At 42.0% G+C, this 22,801-nt stretch overlaps 1 protein-coding gene across 9 annotated transcripts in view; it reads right to left on the bottom strand.

Moving 5' to 3' along the window:
• PLEKHG5 (pleckstrin homology and RhoGEF domain containing G5) overlaps nucleotides 1–22,801 on the bottom strand; it is a 533,554-nt gene that overhangs the window by 101,360 nt on the left and 409,393 nt on the right. For all 9 annotated transcript variants that reach the window (XM_068240431.1, XM_068240432.1, XM_068240434.1 and 6 more), the window contains 2 exons: nucleotides 13,861–13,952; nucleotides 8,474–8,610 (listed from right to left, as the gene is read on the bottom strand). In XM_068240431.1, the coding sequence (XP_068096532.1) occupies nucleotides 8,474–8,610; nucleotides 13,861–13,952 (229 nt within the window). The remainder of the gene's footprint in view (nucleotides 1–8,473; nucleotides 8,611–13,860; nucleotides 13,953–22,801) is intronic.

Here is a 22,801-nt window from a genome sequence, read left to right as displayed (position 1 = left end):
CAGCAAATAAAGCTCACGGGCCTTTGTTAATAAACCTGCACTTACTCTTTGCACTGAGTTCCTGGACTGGGCAGGTGTTCCTACTGACCGCCAGTAGGTGGCTACCTGGGTTTTACAGTCACTAATTCACCTGCCCCCACCCCTAACTGAAGCACACTCAATTTTAGTCAAAATGAATGTGCAGCACATTACAGTTTCATACTGTATGATCTAAGCTTGTGGGGCACCTAAGGCGCTTGGGCCCTGTGCAATTTCTCAGGTTGACTCTATGGAGTGACAGGTCCTGAGGTCCCCACATTGTTTCGGGCTGGAGCAGAGTATATGTTTAGCTTGCCTTCTGATTGCTACGTATTGCACTTTTAGTCTTTAAACCTGCCCAGACCTGCCCTGCCTTTGCCCAGTAGTGTATATGTTATAAATACTTATTACACTTATTCTTTATTATTTACTCTAGCTGTAATGCATTTATCGGTTTCTGCGTTAACTTGGAATATTAAACTTTCAGTATATGCAGAAATTGCACTTACTGTATATTCCTGCATATAAGACTACTTTTTAACCCTTGAAAATCTTCTGAAAAGTTGGGGGTCGTCTTATACACCAGGTATCATTGATGCTGGGTGATACCCCCTATCCTGTTACCATCTCTCAGATCTTGCTGCTGAGGACTGTAGTGAAGCGTTGCAGGCGCATATGTGTGAGTTCTGAGAGGCAGAGAGGGAGGTAGATAGGATACAAGGGTGGGCCAGAGGGGTGAAAGAGGCGTATTTTATGGGCACACCGCGATCTATTCTTCCATACTGCTCTGATAAACAGGGAGACAGGGAGAGCTGACCAATCCACTTAGGAAGAGGGAGAGTTCACCAATCCAACCAGTCAATTGACTATATACTGTTAAATACTGGGTACCACATACAGTACAGCACCAGTATATGATTTTTTTTTTAAATTTGGTATACGTTGGAAGAGGGGTAGTCTTATATGGTGAGTATATCACAAACTCTATATTTTAACTGAAAAAGTTGGGGGGTCGTCTTATACACCCAGTCGTCTTATACGCCGGAATATACGGTACTTGCCCCACTGCCTGTGAGCCTTATCAGTTTATCAACATTTTACCCCTCTAGAAACTCATTTTGGCTGACTGATTACACTGCACTGAAATACACAACTGAAATACACAACAACAAAACCTTGTTTTGCTTCCTAATGATCAAATCCGCCTATTGAATTCATAAAAGATCTTTATCAGCAAACAGGATCTCTGTCCTTTGAACTAATGCAAAGCACATACTTTGTAATTTACAAAGCTCAGTACGAGTGTTTCATTATCTTTTTAAAGTGAATTGGGTAAAATGAAATCATGCACACTGTGACTCTCAAATGAGTGATAAAACCTTCCCCTTAACCCCAGCAAATTAAACCAATTGGTGGCCATATACTGGTCAATATGGGTAGAAGATAGAAACATTGCCGATCATTATTTGATCAGAGAAGGATCTATCTGATCGAATCGCTACACACACTACACACAGACCCTCAATAGATTTCAGCATGAAATCTATTAAAAGTCTGTCTTTGCCTGCAGGGTCTGCCAGCCCCCCCCCCCCCCCTATAGGGGAGGGAGCACTGCCTTTGGGACCTGATGAAACGTGTAGGGCCGTCACTGGCAACACGGACGTCTGCTGGAGGAGCCTGCATTCCAGTACCCCTTGGACCACCAGCACTGCTGGTCACAGTGGAGAGGTAGGCTGCCTCCTAAGGACGTTTGTTGGGCATGTTGCCCATGGAATGATAGTTTACTACTGGCTTTCACTAAGTTTTTATGTACATTGGGTGTTAAACTATTAAAAATTGTATTACACTACGGAGTGCTCCTCCTATAATATTCCTTGAGAGCTTACAATCTAGGATGATGGGGAGGAGACACAAGGTGGGATAATGAGCAAGCTATAGACATGTATGCCATGCTGGGGTGTCTTATTAGAAAGCACAAGGCTCTAGCACCTGACTCATGGATGCACCCTTCAGGTTGTACATCAATGCATTTGTAAATGTAAAAGAAAAAATAAACTAAATACAAATGATTACATTCTGTTTTCAAAACAATAGATAATAAAAGTGACGTGGAAAGTTCACATAGTAATAATAGTAATAATAATAGAAACAATCCCATTGTTCTGAGAGTACAATAGAAATAATAGTACAATAATTACTATGAACACCTATATAGGCATTTGGTCTCATTGAACAATAGGGTTAATGTTAAATTATAAATACAGAGGTTACAGTTACTACTATTCCTGGACTCCATTTTAGCATGCCAAGCATAGGTAGAAATTTCTACACACAAATGCTTTTGGTACCTCTATGCAATAATCTCCCTAAGGGAAGGTGAAACGTGAAACTGTTGATCCTGTCATTGACAGTAGTGTGGGTGTGCGTTGGGGAGGGGGGGGGGGGGAGGGAGAAGGAACATAAGTCATACACTAAGTAGTAGAACAAGACAGAGGCTTATCCAAGGACTTTATGTTGGACCTGCACCTGCATACATTTTACAGCAATCACCTTATTACTACTCAGCTACCTTTTAAACAGTTCTCACTATGGGATGGTGTGATCCAAGTGAGAGTTGAAGAGTTCTCCCATACAATAGCAGTCAATTTTTAATGTATGCAGGCCAGGTTTCCAGGTCCACTTATGTTCTCTAATGATCTTCAGCCCTTGAGGACCTTAGTAGATGTTTTTATCTGTTCGATAACTCCACTGGACCTAATCACATTGCAGCTAAAAATCTCACCCAGGCAGTTATCTGTAGCTAATAAAGGAAGCATTCACTACAAGCACCACTACAGAATCCTGACAAAGTTCAGCAACTTACCAACTGAGAGAATACATGAAAACAAGCTGAGGATGTTATAGTGAACCCCCACCATAGAAAATGACAAAGTATCACTAATAAGTCATCTAAGTGACACTAGGCTTAAATGTGACTATAGCAAAGGTCTAATCAATTTCCATTATACTGGGCCTTGATATGCCTCAGGCACTGGAAGATGCCATAATATCTCAGGGGAAATTGTGACTGGTCAGAACAGACATGTTACGTTAGCTAGAATATTTCTGAGTGATTGGGCAATGATATATAGTCTGTGGGTGCAGCAGGTTCCTGCCAGTAAGCTGTAACTGTGGTCTGTTGCTGCACCAGCAGAACTTGCCCTCTTCCTCCACTCCCATCCCTATAGGAAAATCACAAACACTCAGCAAGCGTTCATGTTTACAAGCAATGTCCGCATGTTTATCAAATGTGCAGGTAGCTTCTCATCACTCTTGTTTCCTGAGATAAATTTACCATATACACTTCTGCAACCCCTATATAACCCTCCCATCCCAAACCTTTATGTGCATGAGTGAAGCTAAATCTAACGGTAGCTTCATTTCTTCTTCTAACACTTATGGCAGGCTCTCAGATTAATAGCGAGGAATGAGTACCTTGCAACTGCTGAGCTCTGGGTCTCTCCCTCCTCCCAGTCGTTATGCTTTCCTCTAAACTGGCAGATCAGTGTGTCTGCAACAAACGACAAAGCAGCCACATCCTGCCTGCCTCTTCCTGAGGCTGCATCCTTATACTGGGTTTTCCCAACTTTTATTCTGGCAAAGAGAGTCATCTTGACATTCTCTTCCGATAATTCATTGTGAAGATGGTGAAATGAAAGCAAACATAGCCCCAGGGAATTCAGGATAGATGAATTCTGCCCATGAGCTGAATGCTCAGGTAAACACTGAGCTGTTGGGAAGTGCAGGAGATTAATAGCTCAAAGTGATAATTGCACTCTGAATCCCCTCAGGTATAGAAAATGTTCACCTGGTGTTCGAAGCCTTACAAACACACTAATATATTAAGGAGCCACTCTAGGCACCACGTTAATGTCAACCTGTAAACAGGAAATGCTGTAAATAGTTCATTTAGATCACCTGGAGGATGTTGTCAGTTTACCCCTGTGCTACGTTCTACACAGAAGTGTGTCACTGAAATTTCCCAGATTTCAAACATTGCCAATTAAAGCAATATAACAACATAAACTCCATATGAATAATTCTATTTGTTACCAAATAATACAGAATGTTATCTGGTACAATTCATTCAGTTATGTCTGCAAACACAAGTCACTTAAAGTGAGATGAAACTCCATATTAACTGAATAAATAATTTCAAAAAATGCATCTAATAAGAAAGTACTTTTTAGCCTACCTATCCTATTGTTTTTAGTATTTACTGTAAGATTTAGGAGAAATGTGTTATGAAAAAAATAAAATGTTGGTTGCCATCTTTATGGTATCTCTGTGATGCCAAAATTGACATCAATTCTGCCTTTTTTTTTCAACTCAGCTCAGTGTTAATTTTCCCTGCCTCAACTTACTGTCCTGCTGACAGAAAACATTACCTAGACAACTGACTTACTTCACAGTCTAAACTCGATTCAATTGCCTTCTGGTTGTCATACTGTCCTTATCTTATCCCAAATAGGCAGCTTTCTCTTATTTGCATGCTGAGAGTGAATCTAGCTTAAAAAACAACTTCCCACAATCCCCCTGGGACTGTACAGTTCCTGTAATTAGGCAAAGACTCCAAGACCAGGTAAAAAGAAAAGGGTTTACATATATTTTTGGGGCACTAACTATTTTTGGCAATTTTATATTTCTGGATGTTACAACCCACTTTAAGAGGTCAAGCTGTACTGAGATATCTGGAATGTGTTTTCAGCACACCTATTTTACTTTCATTAAGTCACATAGCATGAGAAACGAAGTTGGCAGCGCTGGCCCCTGTATACCCTCAGTCTTTGAGCAGCGCCGGAGCTACCACAGGAAAAAATGGGCAATTGCCCCAGGGCCCCAGACCCTGTAGGGGCCCCCAAGGTGTCCCTCCCCCTTCCTAACTGTTGCTCCCCAGTGACTCTGCAGAGTCTGTTAAGTTGGGAGGTGATTGGGGGAGGGTCAGCAGCCAGCTCAGGGGCCCAGGAGGGAAATTTGGCTGCAACAAAGGGCCTCTAATGATGCTTTTTGGTCGGTGTGTGTCTGTTGGGGGGCTCCCAGGCTAATTTTGCCCTAGGGCCCAATTGTTACTTGAACCGGCCCTGTCTTTGAGCAGGAAATTAAGCCATGCTGCAGAAGGATACTGAAAAAGAACAGACTGAGAAATAGCGGAGACTAAAGGAAGCAAATCCATCCTGAAATGCAAAACATTTATGTGCGATTAGAATCGAATATTAACACAAATTCTGAAGGACCTATACAAACAAGCTACATATACAGTGATCCAGGAAACGGTGTGCTAGGGACATAGTCATAATAAAATATACACAACATAAAGGAACAGCGAACTTACTTTCCAATCATGTGGGTGGCACTGCCTAATGCCTGTACAATAATAGTAAGTGGAAATATTGACACTAAGGCCCCGTTCACACTTGCGTTTCTGTGCCAAATGGACCGGATGACCGGACTGGACCGGATCCGTATCGGATCCAATCCGGATCCGGTCTGGTTGCATCAGGTATGTATACGGCTGCGATCCGGATCCGTTTGGTAAAAGTTATAAATAAAACTATATAATTGTTGGGGTGTGGGAGGTCAGCAGAAGGTGCACCTGTAGAATCAGGTCCTCCGCTGTTTAGGCCTCACCTCCACCTCCGACATACTGCCAAACAGCTCCAGCATGTTAGTCACTGCTGCTCCACTCCAGAAATGCTTGGCCCATGTGTCCCCATCCAAAATGGCCACTAGAATACGCATAGGAAGTGGGGTAGAACGTCAGGTAGCCAGTGTGTTCTGTGCTTTCCGTTTCCCATTGGTTTCTATTTCCGGATGGTGCAGTCAGGTTCCGGTCCGGGTGCGTGGGCCGGATTATCCGGACCCGAAAAATAGCGCATGTTGGAAAAGTGTCCGGAGTCCGGATCCGATCCGGCTCTGTTCTGTACGGAACCCACGCATGTGAATGTCCGCATAGACTTTGAATTGCTATGCGGAACGTAAGTTCCGTTTGTACAGTATACGGTCCGAATCCGATCAGGCGAATCCGGACAGGGAACGCTAATGTGAACCAGGCCTAATAGCACACCTAAATCAAGTTATTTAGTACCTAGCAGTTTTAAAATTATGACCTCTAGTGGTGGGCTGCAGAATGTAGCACTTGGCTCACAGTAGCAGTGGTAGCTTAGCTGACTGCATCCCTTTAAATATAATTTATTTTTTTTAAATACATCCAAAGTTTCTTTAGAATAGAAAAAAACATATAATGGTAATTCTTAAAACTGCCAACAATGATCTACACTAAATGAATGTTTAATTACTTGGGAGTGACAACTTCTGTTGAATGGCAAGCTATGTAAAGGTCCCCACCCTTCCTTTAACCATTTAGACATTTCATTTCATAAAAACATAGAACCCTACATAAATGTATTCAGATTTTCTTACTCAATTTCCACTGAATTATCAAGAGAAAGAAGATCAGGAAAGGCAGCAAACTTTACTAGACAGGTGCAGGGAGGAGCGGTGGGGAATCAAGAGCTGCATAGCTTTGTACTGCACTAAAGCAAAACAAAACTACAGTGGAATCTTGTTTGCAAGCATAATTTTTTTCGAAAACATGCTTGTAATCCAAAGCATTCTTATATCAAAGGGAATTTCCCCATAAGCATTCACGGAAACTCAGATGATTCGCTCTAAAATCCAAAAATGTTTATAGAAAAATATTTAGTACAAAGTACTGTTCTGTAAAAAGTAAAAAAGATTTTCATTAACTAACAGAATCATTGCTATCTGTTGGCTCACCCCAACCTTTATTCTTTGTGTGGCTTTAACAAGGAACCTATCCAATAACAGTTGTTTTTGTCTATCTTTAGGGCTCATTCACACATGGGCACTTTTCTTCCATGATTTGTGCTTTGCTGATCGCCGGCGATCAGCAAGGGCCTATTGCACAAGCGCTGCACAAGTAATCCTATGGTACATTACTCTCACTGTAGTGATTGCGGCGTGTTTGTGATTATCGCGGATTGCAAATGCGCTACATACAGCATTTTCCCAGCGATTGTGTCATGATTCTCATTTACTAGAATGAGAACCGCAAAACGCAGTCACTGAAAAATCAGCACAAAAAGTAATGCGAAATCGCAAACACTAGGCAATTGTGATTTTCGTTTCCCAGTGTGAACAGGGCCTTAAAGATTTTATAGAAATATAAAATTGTACAGTCCCTACACTCAGATTAAGTACAATCCTGCAACGTCAAAGGGATTCTTGGGTCAGTTAAGATGACATGATAGGTGTACACTTTTTTTTTGCTTGTATATCAAGACCTTATTTGTATATCCAGTCAAAATCTCACAAAATGTTTTGCTTGTCTTGCAAAAGTGCTCTTAAAGCAAGTTATTCTCAAGCCAAGGCCTCCTGTGCAGAAATCTTTTAGAAATTGCAATGATTGGTTTCTGTTTGGGAAGTAATAAAGCATTTGTTTTCACATTGTTGGCGACCACCTTAAAGGGGCACTATGGCGAAAAATTGTTAAAATTTAAAATATGTGCAAACATATACAAATAAAAAGTATGTTTTTTTCCGGAGTAAAATGAGCCATAAATTACTTTTCTCCTATGTTGCTGTCACTTACAGTAGGTAGAAGAAATTTGACAGAAGCGACAGGTTTTGGACTTGTCCATCTCTTCATAGGGGATTCTCAGGGATTTATTTATTTTCAAAAGCACTTAGTGAACGCAGTTGCTCTGTCCAACTGCCAAAAAACTATGTAGCAAGCAGGGAAGCTGGCCAGCATCTTTGTATAAACCCTTTTTAGGGAATATCTTTATAAACAATAAAAGCCTTGCTGAGAATCCCCTATGAAGAGATGGAGTAGTCCAAAATCTGTCACTTCTGTCAGATTTCAACTACCTACTGTAAGTGACAGCAACATAGGAGAAAAGTCATTTATGGTTTACAGACAAGAAACTGCCAGGAGTACCACGGTCCTCAGAGTTTCTTGTGGGAGTGGTTTCACCACAATATCAGTCATACAGCGCCCCCTGATGGTCTGTTTGTGAAAAGGATTAGATTTCTCATGTAAAAGGGGGTATCAGCTACTGATTAGGATAAAGTTCAATTCTTGGTCGGAGTTTCTCTTTAAGCACAGACACATCATGTTTTACTGCTAGAATGAAGAAGCCTTTAACATCTCATAGGTCATGATGTGGTGACTGATAAAAAATGGCCTACTGCTCTCTAATAAAGGTGTATAAAACTTGTAAGTTGAAACAGAACATGGAGATCCAAATAAAAAAAATCTATTTCTTTTACTAAACTCAATAAGTAAGCAAAATATAAAAAAAAATCACTCTGCATAAAATGATTTTAGATTTCTGGTTTGACAAGGCCATTGTGCACATTCCGCTTGCAGGCTGTCAGGGTTGGACCATCTTACCTTTAACTTTCAAATAGTGCCCTCCGAATCGATACGCTTCAAAGTTGAGCGACAAAGGAGTGTTAGACTGGTCCAGAAAGATCTCTACTTTGTTAAGATCGATCCCTTTCCTCTCAAATGCCGGTATCAAGACTTCCCTGAAAACAAGAGGAGGAGGAGTTATGTTAACCAGCATAAAAAGTCCCCCATATATGACTGGTGAATTACACTATTGCCCAAGAGAAAAGGAATTTTTGCCTCAAGTCCAACTCAAATTGTTCTTAAGTGATGTAGCAGGTGAGCTAATCAGCTCCACCAACAATGCAATCCTGTAAAATTAGTTTTCTATAAATAGGAAAAAAAAAGCTCTTTTCCGACCAAGTATGTACACTGAGACGACTTCAGCAGACCATATTGTCTCCTGCTTCCATTCAGTGGCTATTCACCACATCATATTACTAAAGAAGACAGCAGCTTAAGGTGTACCAGCTAAAGGTAAAGATGAAAACACCACAATTTTAATTAGCCATAATAGTAAAATATAAGCAAACACTATGTCCTCAATCTATTACCACCACTCAAAAGGTCGCAACAACAACAAAAAATGATGACACAACATGTTTGTTTTTGGGTCGCCAAGATCCTTTTTCAAGTAAATCCAAAATTGAGGGACTGAGTGGCTGAAAAGACAAAGGCATATAAAAACATGACTGTGAGAAGCTCATAATAAGAATAACTATTAGACCTTATTACAAATGCAGATTTTGTCTCTTCAGTCAAACAAATAATAAAATAGTTAGTTTGGCTGAATAAAAGACATTCATCCATCAAGTCCAACCAGAAAAAATGAATGAATAAATAAAGTAAGCATTAGGTACCTTTCTCTCCTGCACTCACTCATATCCCAGTTGATCCAGGAGAAGGCAAACGCTCGTTACATTCAATTCTGAATTCTAGGACTAAGGCATAGTGATGCTTAAATATCACTGATACGGATCATTAAAATTGCTGTTTCTCTCTCTACCTTAAAGTAACCCTGTAGTGAGGATGTGAGGGATAAGTTAGATACCTACTAAGTTGAAAGCCTCTTGATGGCCTCAGAGGCTTGCCATAGAGCCAGTAGAGCACTTGTGCATGACTTTTTTCTTTTGTGCAGGAGCATTTCATTCTACTGGGCATGCCTGAACTCTGCTACTGCATGTCCATACTGGATGCACAAGTTTAGGGCCAGGAACATGGCCAGAAGAAAACAAGCTTTTATTGAATAGGTATTAGAGGGACCCTGCGTGGAAATGGTGGGCTGTGGGAGGCCAGGGAAGCCTTTGGACTATTCAGAGGGTTCCCACAACAGAGGGAAGTATCTAACTTTTCTTTTTCCTTGACTTCAGGTGAACTTTAAGGCATACCATTTTTTGCTTCTTTTATATTAGATATGACAGTTTCAAAGAAATTAATAATTTTAGATCCTTTCAAGTTATTTGCATGAAATTATTGCATTAATCTCTATCCTTGCATGGCCAGTGCAGCTCTTGCCCATTTCGTTCCCATCTGAAAAAAACAGATCTTTTGTCTGGAGAGACACCTTGAGACAGCAACAGAAGTAAATACCAAATGCAATTTAGTGAAGCATCTAAAAACGCATGTTTGGTTAATGAGATCAAACGTCTGGAATTGAGTTATCTTTGTAACAGATTCACTTTTCCAAACTATCCGTACGACCTTTCACTAACATTCCTGACTGAAAGGTCAGCATGGCCGCTCAATAAGGGGCCGCACTGTAGAAATGAGCAGCGTCCATTGTTAATGAGCCAGTCTCCAGAATGATAAAGAGCATCGCTGCTGTGACAATCTCTCATCTACAGAATGACCTTTTTCTTCTCATTGTTCCTTGATTTCCTACTGAACATGAGACTCCAACTGACAGGCCGATGAGAGGGAAACCTGTCTCAGGATTACACAGGGTTCGGGGATTCAGAAATGTTTAAAATTCTTAATTTTAGAAGACGACAGAGAAAATCTTCAGTGAGGGGAAGGGGAAACGTGATTGTTGACTTGTTTATAAAATGTGATTTGCCTGGCTGCAGTACTGATTCCCTGCCTCTGATACAAAGTGACTTACCCAAAACAAGCAGCGTATATATTCAAGGATAAGCTGCCTGGATTCAACATGCTCCTGCCCACCATGGAAGGCATTCCCTTTTGTTTCCTTCTCCATAATAGAAGGGCTAACTGAAAGTTATGCGTCTGAATGTGTCTGAAGCTTCAGATTGACTGCCATATTCTTTAGCATTCTGTCACAGTGAGTGGAAACACCTTGAACATGCCACCATGGTTGATGCCAGAATGCTGTATAAACAATAGAGGGGATTGATTTTCCAAACACTTGAAATTGTGTGATTGCCATAGTATTCCAAGAACTGTATTACCACCACAATCATATTGTATAAAGCGCATCTGGGGAGGCAATCGTCTCCAACACATGACAGTGTTCTTGTATGCACCATGACGACATGCATAAGGAGAAAAAAATGTCAGTCCAACGCAAGTACATGCATATCATCGTACGCCACTTGCTAACACAGAATTCCGAATTGTCAGAATTGTCTACCACCTTGCAAGAAAAACAGGGACAGTTTCAATACTTTTTGTTCAGCCATTGTACTCTGTATATAAACAATTAAGCATCCAACATGCAGATTGGGAGCCCCTGCCTTTAGCAGGGGGGGGGGGGGGGGGCAGACCTAAGAACTCACGACGAGTAGAGTTCTCTCCTCTGGAGTTCCAGAGAGACACAGGACATGTTTCAGGGCCCTTTCATACTTACCATGTCACATCACAGTACTGTCCCCTGCTGCAGCTCCTCACAGGGGCCATTGTGGTCTATGAGACAGGCCACTGTTCCCATGGTACGATTTGATGCAATGCAATGGAAATGATCTGGACCGACGCAGAAGCACGTTTGTGAGTGGTGAGCATGTTACAAAGCACATTTCCAAAATCATGTGACACACTTCTTATCTAGACATGTGCATGTGACTGTGGGGTCAGATGTTTCTAATGTCACTTGTTTACACATTTGGGGGGGGGGGGGGGCACTTTGATCTCCCTGTTGGCGCAGTCTGCCACAGGGAACAAAATTATGTCAATGGTGCAGTGCGATTCGCTACGGTGGGCTCTTCTGCTGCACACCAACCGCACCAATTGTGAAAGTGTAACATCTGCAACTATGGCGGCTGCGGATACGCAGCCGCCTTTGTTCCCTGTTCTCAGGCCTCATCCGTTCCATCGGTGTCTAGCACGCCGGGAACGGTACTGTCTCGTGCTCATAGGGTCGCTGTATCGCGCGGGCGCGCGCGGAGACAGGACCTTTATGCTGGAAGAAGGCGCGTCAGCTGACCTGCCGGTTTGGCTGACGTCAGAGGTGACTCACACCGCTCGGATTGGCTGATTGGTAAGGGGCGCGGCTGTGAGCTCTCCTCGGCTTCTTAAGCCTTCACTGTTCATTAGCAACTTGCTTCTGTTGCGAATACACTCGTGTTAGCGCTCAGACCTTAGACTAGTATCCGGTGTGCTTTGATCTGGGAGGAAACCAGGGATTTCACACAAGACTAGGACTATTGTATATTGTATTACTGATTACCTGTGTATGATTCTGGCTATACTCTGACCTTGCTATTGCTCATCGATTCTGTACTTCTGCCTATCTGACCTTAGTTGCTGAACCTCTGCCTGATAACTCACTATTCTTCTGCTCTCGTTTCTGTACTGTATTCGCTTCTCTCAGTTGCCAAACTTTGCCTGTCTGACCTCTCTACTCACCAGTGGGCCCTTACCACTGGTGAGGGGCTCTTTTGATTTAATACCCACCAGCTCCTCTGGTGAGGTTTACTTTAAGTTATACAGCTCCTGTGACTGATAGTACCTTACCAGCTCCTCTGGTAAGGTCTAGTTAAACTATTCAGTCGCTTGTGCTGATAGTACCTTACCAGCTCCCCTGGTAAGGTTTAGCCAAACTTTGTTGTAACTCCTGATATTAGTACTTTACCAGCTCCTCTGGTAAAGACTTATTATTTATACTACTGTTGTTGCAGCTAGTACCCACCAGCTTCCCTGGTGAGGGCTAGCACTGTTATTGCAGCTAGTACCCACCACCTCCCCTGGTGAGGGCTAGCACTGGTATTGCAGCTAGTACCCACCAGCTCCCCTGGTGAGGTCTAGCACTGTTTCAGATAGTACTCGCCAGCTTCTCTGGTGAGATCTATCCATTTAATCTACTGTTGCACCAAACACTTTACACCTCTGTTTCTCAGCCGTCTATACTTGCATTATTGGTGATACTGCAGATCACCACATAATCGGGTATAGAGTCTGTATTATTGGTGATTCTGCGGATCACACAATAATCAGACGTCTGTGTGCTACACCAATCGTTACACAAAGGTCCCTAAGAAGCAGTGATAAGAATACCATTGGAAAACGGTTACGTACCACATTTCAAGAGAAACAGACCCATATACAAAGGATGGAAGGTACTTTTATGAGGTTCAAATTTTTGTGAGGTGAAGTAATGCCCCTCATATTGTAGCTAGAGAACTAAAGACAGAACAAGTGCATTATCTGCTCAATGATTGGCCATTCTGCATCACATGATGATTATTTACCTCAGGTGATATAGGGCCTAGGTTCTCAACAAGTGGTATGCATAACTCAGATGGGCTAAAGCATTCTTGGCCATGACAGTTATTATATAACAAATTTAAAAATGTAGGATATTAATAAAATACATGTAAACAAAGCTGAATAAGTATTTTGGTTAGTTTTAAGTCACATGACGTTTTAGCGGGGGAGGGAGGGTTACAGTTATCTGGTACCTGAAACCCTGAGGATTTTGGAGCTAGTACATAAGAGTCTGAACTTGAAACAGCATTGGAGGATATTAGTTAAGTGACACTGGCAGCTGTCACTCTACTGCAGGGCCGGGCCGAGGCATAGGCTGGAGAGGCTCCAGCCTCAGGGCGCAGTGTAGGAGGGGGAGCAGAAATAATTCAGCTGTCATTCCTAATTGTGTTTAAAGCAGAAAGAAATAAGAAAAGGGGATACATGGCAGTGACTGCAAGCCAGATAACTAGATATTAAGGTGTTGGGGAGGTTGTGGGCCCTGTGGCCCTCTTAGTCTAATAGCAATCAGTGTGTGAAGGCTGGGGTGGGAGGGATGGGGGGCGCAGTTTGGTGTCTCAGCCTTGGGTGCTGGAGGACCTTGTCCCGGCTCTGCTCTACTGTGCTGCTAGCCTACCACAAGAGCCACCTCAGTTCAGGTACACTTTAGAAAATAGCATACTTGTATCTAAAAAACTGTATCTGAAATCTTGCCACTTTAGGTCTGCTTTCAATAGAATCAAAAAGTATACCCCAAAGATTTCTTCTTCATTGCTGGGACAATCTCCGTCTCTATATCGATATTCAGATCAAACTTTAAGGTGAAACATTCCTTACTTGGGTCCTGTAGAGAGAGGCAGAATATTGCAATTATTCGTTTTTTTCTGTTTTGCAACAGTTTAGGCCGGATCCACCCTATAAGCGCTTTTGTGAGCGCTTGCGTTTGATTAGCGCTTTCTGAGCACTTTTTAAAAAATCGCTCCCATTCACTTTCATTAAAATCGCGGTAAAAATTTCACGATCGCAGCAATTTTTACGCTATTTTTACTGCGATTTTAATCAAAGTGAATGGGAGCGATTTTTATAAAGCACTCAGAGAGTGTTAAACGCAAGCGCTCACAAAAGCGCTTATAGTGTGGATCCGGACTAACTTTTGTTACTGTTATCTTAATGCACTTAAAAATATGCAGTATCATGCAAAGTATTCAATTACAACTTATTGGCCCCAATGTATTTAAACAAACAAACAAACAAACAAACAAACAAACAAAAAAGCCCCCACTTGATGTGTATGTTTTGGAACATCCATAACATCAGATTCCACATTTTCTTCAAGTCTCATGCACTTTAAAGGGGGGTTTCCAGTTTGTTTATGAAACTGCCAAAAAATATAGATAGATGGGTGCTGGAAGTGTTTTTGCTATTTAGCGTTGTTATAACTATCTTTCCACTTCAGCAAGCTATGAATTTCCAAGACAGGCAATAAGCTTAAATTCCACTTCTCTGCAGCCTTGTCAGCAGTAGGGCTGGTTCACACAGGCGTCTGCCCCGCGTTTAGCGTCGGCGTTCGGGACTTGGCATTAAACACTCCCATTCAAGTGAATGGGAGCGTTTGTACCAGGCTTCTACCGGCCTTTACGGGAACGCAGCGTTCAGATCTCGATTTTCCCTGGTGTTCAAGGCGACCCTTGCCGCTGCATGTTGCGTCCTGGGGTGGTTAACCGCCGCGGGTAATGTCCACCTATAGGGAAGAAAAACGCAGACCGCAACCAAAAGCCATGGAAAGCCGCTGAAAGCCTAAACGTGTCGCCGCCGCAGCACTGCCAAACGCAACGCCGCCGGAAGCTGCGCAGACGCCCATGTGAACCAGCCCTTACTCTGTTGGCTTGCTACAGCAATAATTAGCTGCACAGGACTAGAGTATGTGCCTCCCTCTTTAGCTGCCCGGCTCATTCGTATTCTGACCTGTGGGATGGTGTGAATGCATCTGGCTAATGCAGCTGCTTCATTATGTTTAACCTACAGTATGTGCAATCTTACCTGGTTTCATTTATGACTGGTCTGATCAGAATCTCTTTGATACAAAGGCCTGATGAAGGGCCCATCTTGCCCGAATCGAACTAGTGTTGTTGCCTAAGTAATATATGCTCATTACGTCAAGCCTGACTACATTATTTTTTCAGCTTCATGAAGGATTGGTCTGTCCGGTATGCGGTTTAGACCATATTCTGTGATATTCATAAGGAATGGATAATTAGATAACGTTTATACTGAAAAGGAAATATATTTAGTATTTTTGTAAAAATACATGTTGAAACTATTTTTGAAACTGCAAAATGTTGTCGTGTTATCTTGAGAATTACTTATCTGTATTATTATTATTTATGATATACTGTAGTGCCAACACCTTTTGTAGGGTTATACATAGTACAAAACAAATATTGGGGAAACTATATACATGAGAAGTTCAAGACACTGTAAAGTAAAGTGACATCTGGTAATACAAGTACATATACATACATACCTGTAGTTAATGTGTGGATTGAGATATCATTAAAATTGGTACACGTTCATATGGTAAATTACAGCAAAATAAGAAACAATGGGGTTGATTTATCAACGGAAATAGCGCTAGCAATCTCCTGTTGCTTGCGCTAATAAATCAGCATGACTTTTGTTTTCCTGTACGCTATGCGCGCTATTAGCAACTAAGCAACGGACGCTGCTTACAACAATGTTACTATTAGGTTGCTTGCGCTATTTCCGTTGATGAATCAACCGCAATAGGATGATGTCCCTGCCCTTGCGAGCTTTCTGTTTCTGTTAGAAATAATGTGGAATGGCTGTATATTATATGCACATAAAACAAGTAATCAAGCTGAAATAATGTTCACCATTATTACTTGTAATTTGTGGAGCCAGGCTTGAAAGCAATGAGTTTTCCTGAATTAAAGTGGAATTCCCCTTTAACTGCAATGAGAGGGATATGGAGGCTACAATATTTATTTCCTGATCCTCTGCCTCTAATACTTTTAGCCATAGACCCTGAACAAGCATGTAGCATATCAGGCGTTTCTGACATTATTCTCAGATCTGACAAAATTAGCTGCATGCTTGTTTCGGGTGCTATTCAGGTACAACTCGAGCCAATTAAACCAGCAGGGCTGCCAGGCAACTGGTATTGTTTAAAAGGAAATAAATATGGCAGCCACCATATCTCTCTCTCTCGTTATAGTTGTCCTTTAACAGCATCTGTTACCATAATGAGTCCAGAGAACCCTGTGCATTCAAAATAGTAAAACAGGTTGTCCTATTTCTACTTTCTTTCATGTTAAAGTACACCGGAACTGAGAGGGATATGGTGGCTGCCATATTAATTTCCTTTTAAACAATACCAGTTACCTGGCAGTCCTGCTGACCTCTTTGGCTGCAGTAGTGTCTTAATCACACACCTGAAACAAGCATGTGGCTAATCCAGTCAGATTTCAGTCAGAATACCTGATTTGCATGCTTGTTCAGGGTCTATTGCGAAAGGTATTAGAGACAGAGGCTCAGAAGGACAGCCGGAAAATCGGCATTGCTTAAAAGGAAATAAATGTCAGCCTCCATATCTCTCTCAATTCAAGTGTGCTTTAAAGGGAGGCTTTTACCAAGCTAATCATGTGTCTGTTGGAAGCAGCCTTGCATTTCCTCACAAGCTGCATGCTGGTTTCCAAGCAGTCATGTCTGAATCTGCTTATTCATCCAAGTCACAGTACAGCTACAGATAAAATAAGATACTGTACCCTGGTTTCAACAGGACATCTTTTTGAGTTCTAGAATGTGTTTTCAGTAGCATAAGCAGCCGAGTATCTACTGGAGTATAAATGTTTGAACCAGTAAAGAGCCATGGGACACAGTTCCAATGTTACACTACCCCTCTAGCACTGCATGTATAACAATTGCATGATGCAGACCACCAGTTGATTTGTTACTGGATTACCGCTAATCAAAGTACATATAGCACCAATAAAGAGGTAATACTGTACAGTAACTGCAGGGAGCTCCCATGCGGGCCTGGTGTACTTACACCCTCTGCTATGCTCTACAGAATTACACAGAACAGGTGATTTTCAGCCATGGAAATAGCATTCAGGTTATGAGTCACAGTAGCAGCCTACATTTCTCTAGCTGATAAGCCTAGCAAGTAATTTTCTGCTTAATAACATATCAAACATAAAGGCTACAGTAAAGAAAACTGTGCCATTGTTATACAGTAACATAAATTAGGGTTGGGAATGAAAACAGAGGCTGAAAAGAGAGTTACATTTAGATACCAGCTATGATGTCATTGGGCGGACAGGTCATTGTTCTCTATTATACAGTATGTTCAGACCTTACTCTTCTGTGACAGTATTTTGGGCAGAGGGCAAGGCTGCTTCGCCTGATGACACTGAAAGAGAATGTTTTTATTGCATCTCCAAACAATGTCCTGGATGCCATAAAAATTAGTAGGAGACCAAATTACCAAAATAGAGATGAGCTCTGGACCAAGCCAAGGCTTCTCGAGGAGAGTCTGGGTGCGCAGATCAGATCATCCCAGTGGAATTATAGCACATTTTTTATTTTAGCTGGAACAGACGAAGGTTACGTTCTCTGTAGGTTTATATAGCTGACTTGCCAATGGAGAGACCTCCTCTCACCAATTAAAAAATGACGTGGCCTCAAGAACACACCAATGTCCTGCACAGCCATTTTTGTTCCAGTTATGCTATTGTGAGAATATAGCATTATTAAACATATACCATTTCTAAAACTGGATATCCTCCCATTACAAAACCCTGCATTGTGGTAGGAGGCCTTCTACACAAGCAGGAGGGGATTTATTTCCTTTTAAAGGACATCCGGGGTGAAAATAAACTGATGAGAAAAACAATTGTATCTATCCTCCTTCTCCTAAAAATGACTTTTTTAGATATCCTAGTTTTATTTTATATTTAAATCTATTTTTTAAGTTTTTACTCTTTCATTGTCTCTGTTCAATGACATCTTCATTGAAGTATGCTAGAGCTCAAATCTATGAATTATTGACTGTTTTTTTCTCTTCCCTGCTCTCAGAAGTCATTTCCTGACAGGAAAGTGTTTTATGGCTGTAATTACTTATCAGTGAAGGTTATGCTATAGTCTAACCCAGTGGGACCCGGTCCCGACCCAGGCAGAAACTGTCACTTGCATACCTGATGTTTAACTTTTTAGGGCAAAGAAAGAAAAAAAAAAGGAACACAGCCTAGTTATTTGTGTGCTTGGCACTGTACATGTCACACGTCACCTCGGTTGTCCTTTAAGCAATCTGCTGATCTATTTAGCTGCAGCTAATCTTGTCAGATCTGACAATAATGTTAGAAGCACCTGATCTGCTGCAAGCTTGTTCAGGATTTATGGCTAAAGGTATTATGCTGGGAATACACGGCTCGTTTTTGAGGTGATCAGATGGTGCGATGGATAACTTCCGACACGTCCGATCTCCCTTTCGATCCTTTTGCCGCTCGATTTCTGATAGAAGTGAATGGAAAAAGATAAGAAAAACAAACGGAAGATAAGAGAATCGACTGCAGAATCGAGCGGCAAAAACGATCGAGAGGAGGATCGAACGCCAGCATTAGAGGCAGAAGTTCATCAGGATAGACAGGCAACTGGCATTGCTTAAAAGGAAATATATGTGGCAGCCTCCATTTACCTCTTACTTCAGTTGTCCTTTAACTTAACCACCCTGGCGTTCTGATTAAATCGCCAGGGTGGCTGCGGGAGGGTTTTTTTTAAATAAAAAAAAAACTATTTCATGCAGCCAACTGAAAGTTGGCTGCATGAAAGCCCACTAGAGGGCGCTCCGGAGGCGATCTTCCGATCGCCTCCGGCGCCCAGAATAAACAAGGAAGGCCGCAATGAGCGGCCTTCCTTGTTTTGCTTATATCGTCGCCATAGCGACGAGCGGAGTGACGTCATCGACGTCAGCCGACGTCGTGACGTCAGCCGCCTCCGATCCAGCCCTTAGCGCTGGCCGGAACTTTTTGTTCCGGCTGCGCAGGGCTCAGGCGGCTAGGGGGGCCCTCTTTCGCCGCTGCTCGCGGCGAATCGCCGCAGAGCGGCGGCGATCAGGCAGCGCACGCGGCTGGCAAAGTGCCGGCTGCGTGTGCTGCTTTTTATTTCATCAAAATCGGCCCAGCAGGGCCTGAGCGGCAGCCGCTGGCGGTGTTGGACGAGCTGAGCTCGTCCAGACCGCTCAGCTGGTTAAGCAACACCTTTCTCTAGGACTACTGATCATTTTGACATGCAGTGTGTACTGAAAGTAGCCCCATACCATTTTCATCATATTGCTTAATTTTTATTAGTCAGGTCTGTGACAAGTTTGTTTCAATAATAATAGTAGGCAGGGGATTTACTCCCAGGGTGTCACATTGTTCTCTCAATATATGATAAGTTAAACCTAATAAACAAACAAGTAAAGGAAATTTCAATCTTCAGATAAGTTTTCACTTTACCTCAATGCACAGTAAAAAAAAAAAAAAAAAAAAACAAGCAAAAAAACAAACAAACAAAAAAACAGCCAGGACTAAGAAGAGAAACGGAAGCCCTTTCCATCACAGGTGATGTCAGGACATATAATTCCTGGCTTTGTGGTGGACAGTTTATAAATAAACATGGCTGTTCCCACCATGCTAACTCCTCACCACTGACAGCAGGCTTTTATGAGCTCAGCTCAGTTTTTGCTTTCAAGCTTTGTCCTATAAACTCAGCACTGAATGCCACTGCACTTGGGTATATTAACATAAATAAATGGTGTCAGTGCCTCCTCTGAGTCTAGGAAGATGAGTTGTCATTCAGGAGGGAGGGTGAGGCTGCGCGTTTACCACATAAACCAACTTTAGAGGCTTCGAAATGAAAGTACACGAGAAAGGTATTCTTTTATGTCATTTGACTGCCTCTCTTCATGTGATCACATATCCGTCTTGAATCCGAGATGAAAAACAAACTATAACAAGTAACTTGTTGATATATGTTATCAAAATTTTAGATAGTTTACACAGCAAATCTAGCTGCAAACAGCTTCAACAGTATATGATTATTTATTCCTGTGATACAATGACAGCAGCCATGTTTTGCTTGTGATCATTATACACAGGCAAGATGCTCTGTATCTCCACCTCTCAGCCTGTGAAAATTTCACTTCCCTCTTCTCCTCCCTCCTCCTCTCTGCCTCTGAAATCTCTGGCTAGTAACCTCCTCCTTCTCCTGCCCAGATTGAGCTCCCATAAACCCTTGCTACGTTGGTCTCAAAGTGCCTTAGCACTGGAGGAGCTGTGGGTGAGGTTTGTTTAGTTTATAGGGAATTAGAGTATTAAAACAAAACAAAAAAGTATTTGGCTTGAGGAATGCCATATAAACCATATGTAAGGAACACAATTATGAAAGGAGTAAAAGTCTATTTTAGATCCACTTTAAGGTGGCCACACACCATACAATTTTTAAAATATCTGTTCAATTTAAGAATTGCAATCAATTTTTCTGACTGATTGTAACATTTTACAAATATGACCAATGTACCACACACATATGTTCATTTTTTCCCCAATTATGATAAAAATGATTGGAAACTCTGAGAAAATGGCTAGGGTGTTTAATAGTAATATATTGACAAACTAACACACACCATACAATCTTTAGAAAAATTGCATAAAAATTTCCAGCATTCCAGATTGATAAAGAAAAACAAACAAACAAACAAAAAACAGGAAATCGGATCGGATTTTCCAGGCGAATGAAAAAAAAAAAACCATCAAAATGAACTTCCGCACACTCATGCAAATCCTCATGCGAATCCATTTACAAAATCATGCAGCAATCAATGCTGTCCCTACAGCTAAATTAAAAGCTGGGATCTTCGTTACAAGAATACAGTCTCTTGCGTAGTCACATACACCGCGTAGAGGTAGCCCAGTGTCGTATGTGTCCTAACTCTGGCCCTCTAACATGCATAGCACAAACATGCAGGTATTCAGCGCATCAAAACCTATCTAGGGAATAGGAGCACATATCCTTAATCCCAGCTTTTAATTTAGCTGTAGGGACAGCATTGATCACTGCATGATTTTGTAAATGGATTCGCATGAGGAGGATTTGCATGAGTGTGCGGAAGTTCATTTTGATGTTTTGCTGTTTTGCTTGCCACACCCCTTCCAGCACCTCCCCATTACATCTACAAGTGTTTAAATGTCCTAGCTCAAGGTGAGGAGCCTGGATTTTGTGTTTTTTAAAATTGTATTTGATCCTTTGTGGCTAGGATTTTATCTAGTGCTCTCCCTCTTCCCATATTAGTGATCTTAACACACCGCTTGCTGGTGTGTTTGCATGGTACATATGTAGGTATTAGCAGCTCCCTTGCAGGATTAGTTAGATGCACTATCTGTCCCAGGGAGGACGTTAAGGATATGTGCTCCTATTCCTTAGATAGGTTTTGATGCGCTGAATGCGTGCATGTTTGTGCTATGCATGTTACAGGGCCAGAGTTAGGACACATACGACACTGGGCTACCTCTACGTGGTGTATGTGACTACAAGAGACTTTATTCTTGTAACGAAGATCCCAGCTTTTAATTTAGCTGTAGGGACAGCATTGATCACTGCATGATTTTGTAAATGAATTCGCATGAGGATTTTCATGAGTGTGCGGAAGTTCATTTAGATGTTTTGCCTTTTTGCTTGCCACACCCCTTCCAGCTCCTCCCCATTACATCTACAAGTGTTTAAATGTCCTAGCTCAAGGTGAAGAGCCTGGATTTTGAGTTTTTTTAGAATGAAAAAAAAAGCTTTTAATTTTTGGGGGGAGATCCGATCATATTAGCGTAAAATCAGGTCATTTTATTGTATCGTGTGTGGCCACCTTTAGATTGTAATAAACTGTCATTGTGCTAGGGCAGTGGTGGCAAACCTTTTCGAGACCGAGTGCCCAAACTTCAACTCAAAAGTCTCTGGTCTCTCGTAAAGTGCCAACACGCCAATTTGAACAAAATGACCCCCCCCCCCCCGCCCCCCATCAGAACATAAGAGATGACAAATACTAGGCCCTCAAACCTACAGCGATCAAATTTTTCTGGGTTCAACCTTGGACAGGGCAGGGGGGGGTTTGCACTGTGCTGAAAACATGGGCGTGGCCATGACATTGTATGGGCAGAGCTAACATAATGGCGTAACAGCAAGGCATAAGAAAGCAGTGTTTCCGCCATGATGTGGTGAAACGAGGATTCACATCATGGGTGTGCAGAAACTGTGTGATGCTATTTACCCGTCGTAACCCCAAAGCAGCAAATATAGCCAACTATGATCATTAAATAATAAATGCAGCAAAAGTTACCCCAGACACCAGAAAATAAACGCAATGTGGGCAACATTTCAGCAGGAAATAACGCAATGTGGGCAACATTTCAGCAGGAAATAACGCAATGTGGGCAACATTTCAGCAGGAAATAACGCAATGTGGGCAACATTTCAGCAGGAAATAACGCAATGTGGGCAACATTTCAGCAGAAAATGACGCAGTGGGCAACATTTCACCTGCAAAAAAAGGAATTTACACACCTGACAGAAGTCTCCTCTCCCGGCCGGCCTCTGGCGCGCAGCTCCACCGAAGATATTGCTCCTGCATATCTCCCGCGCTGA

Source organism: Hyperolius riggenbachi, chromosome 6, assembly GCF_040937935.1.
Source record: "Hyperolius riggenbachi isolate aHypRig1 chromosome 6, aHypRig1.pri, whole genome shotgun sequence".
NCBI classification, from domain to species: domain Eukaryota; kingdom Metazoa; phylum Chordata; class Amphibia; order Anura; family Hyperoliidae; genus Hyperolius; species Hyperolius riggenbachi.
Note: the sequence above shows the minus strand (reverse complement) of the source record. Positions and strands in the feature narration are given on the sequence as shown.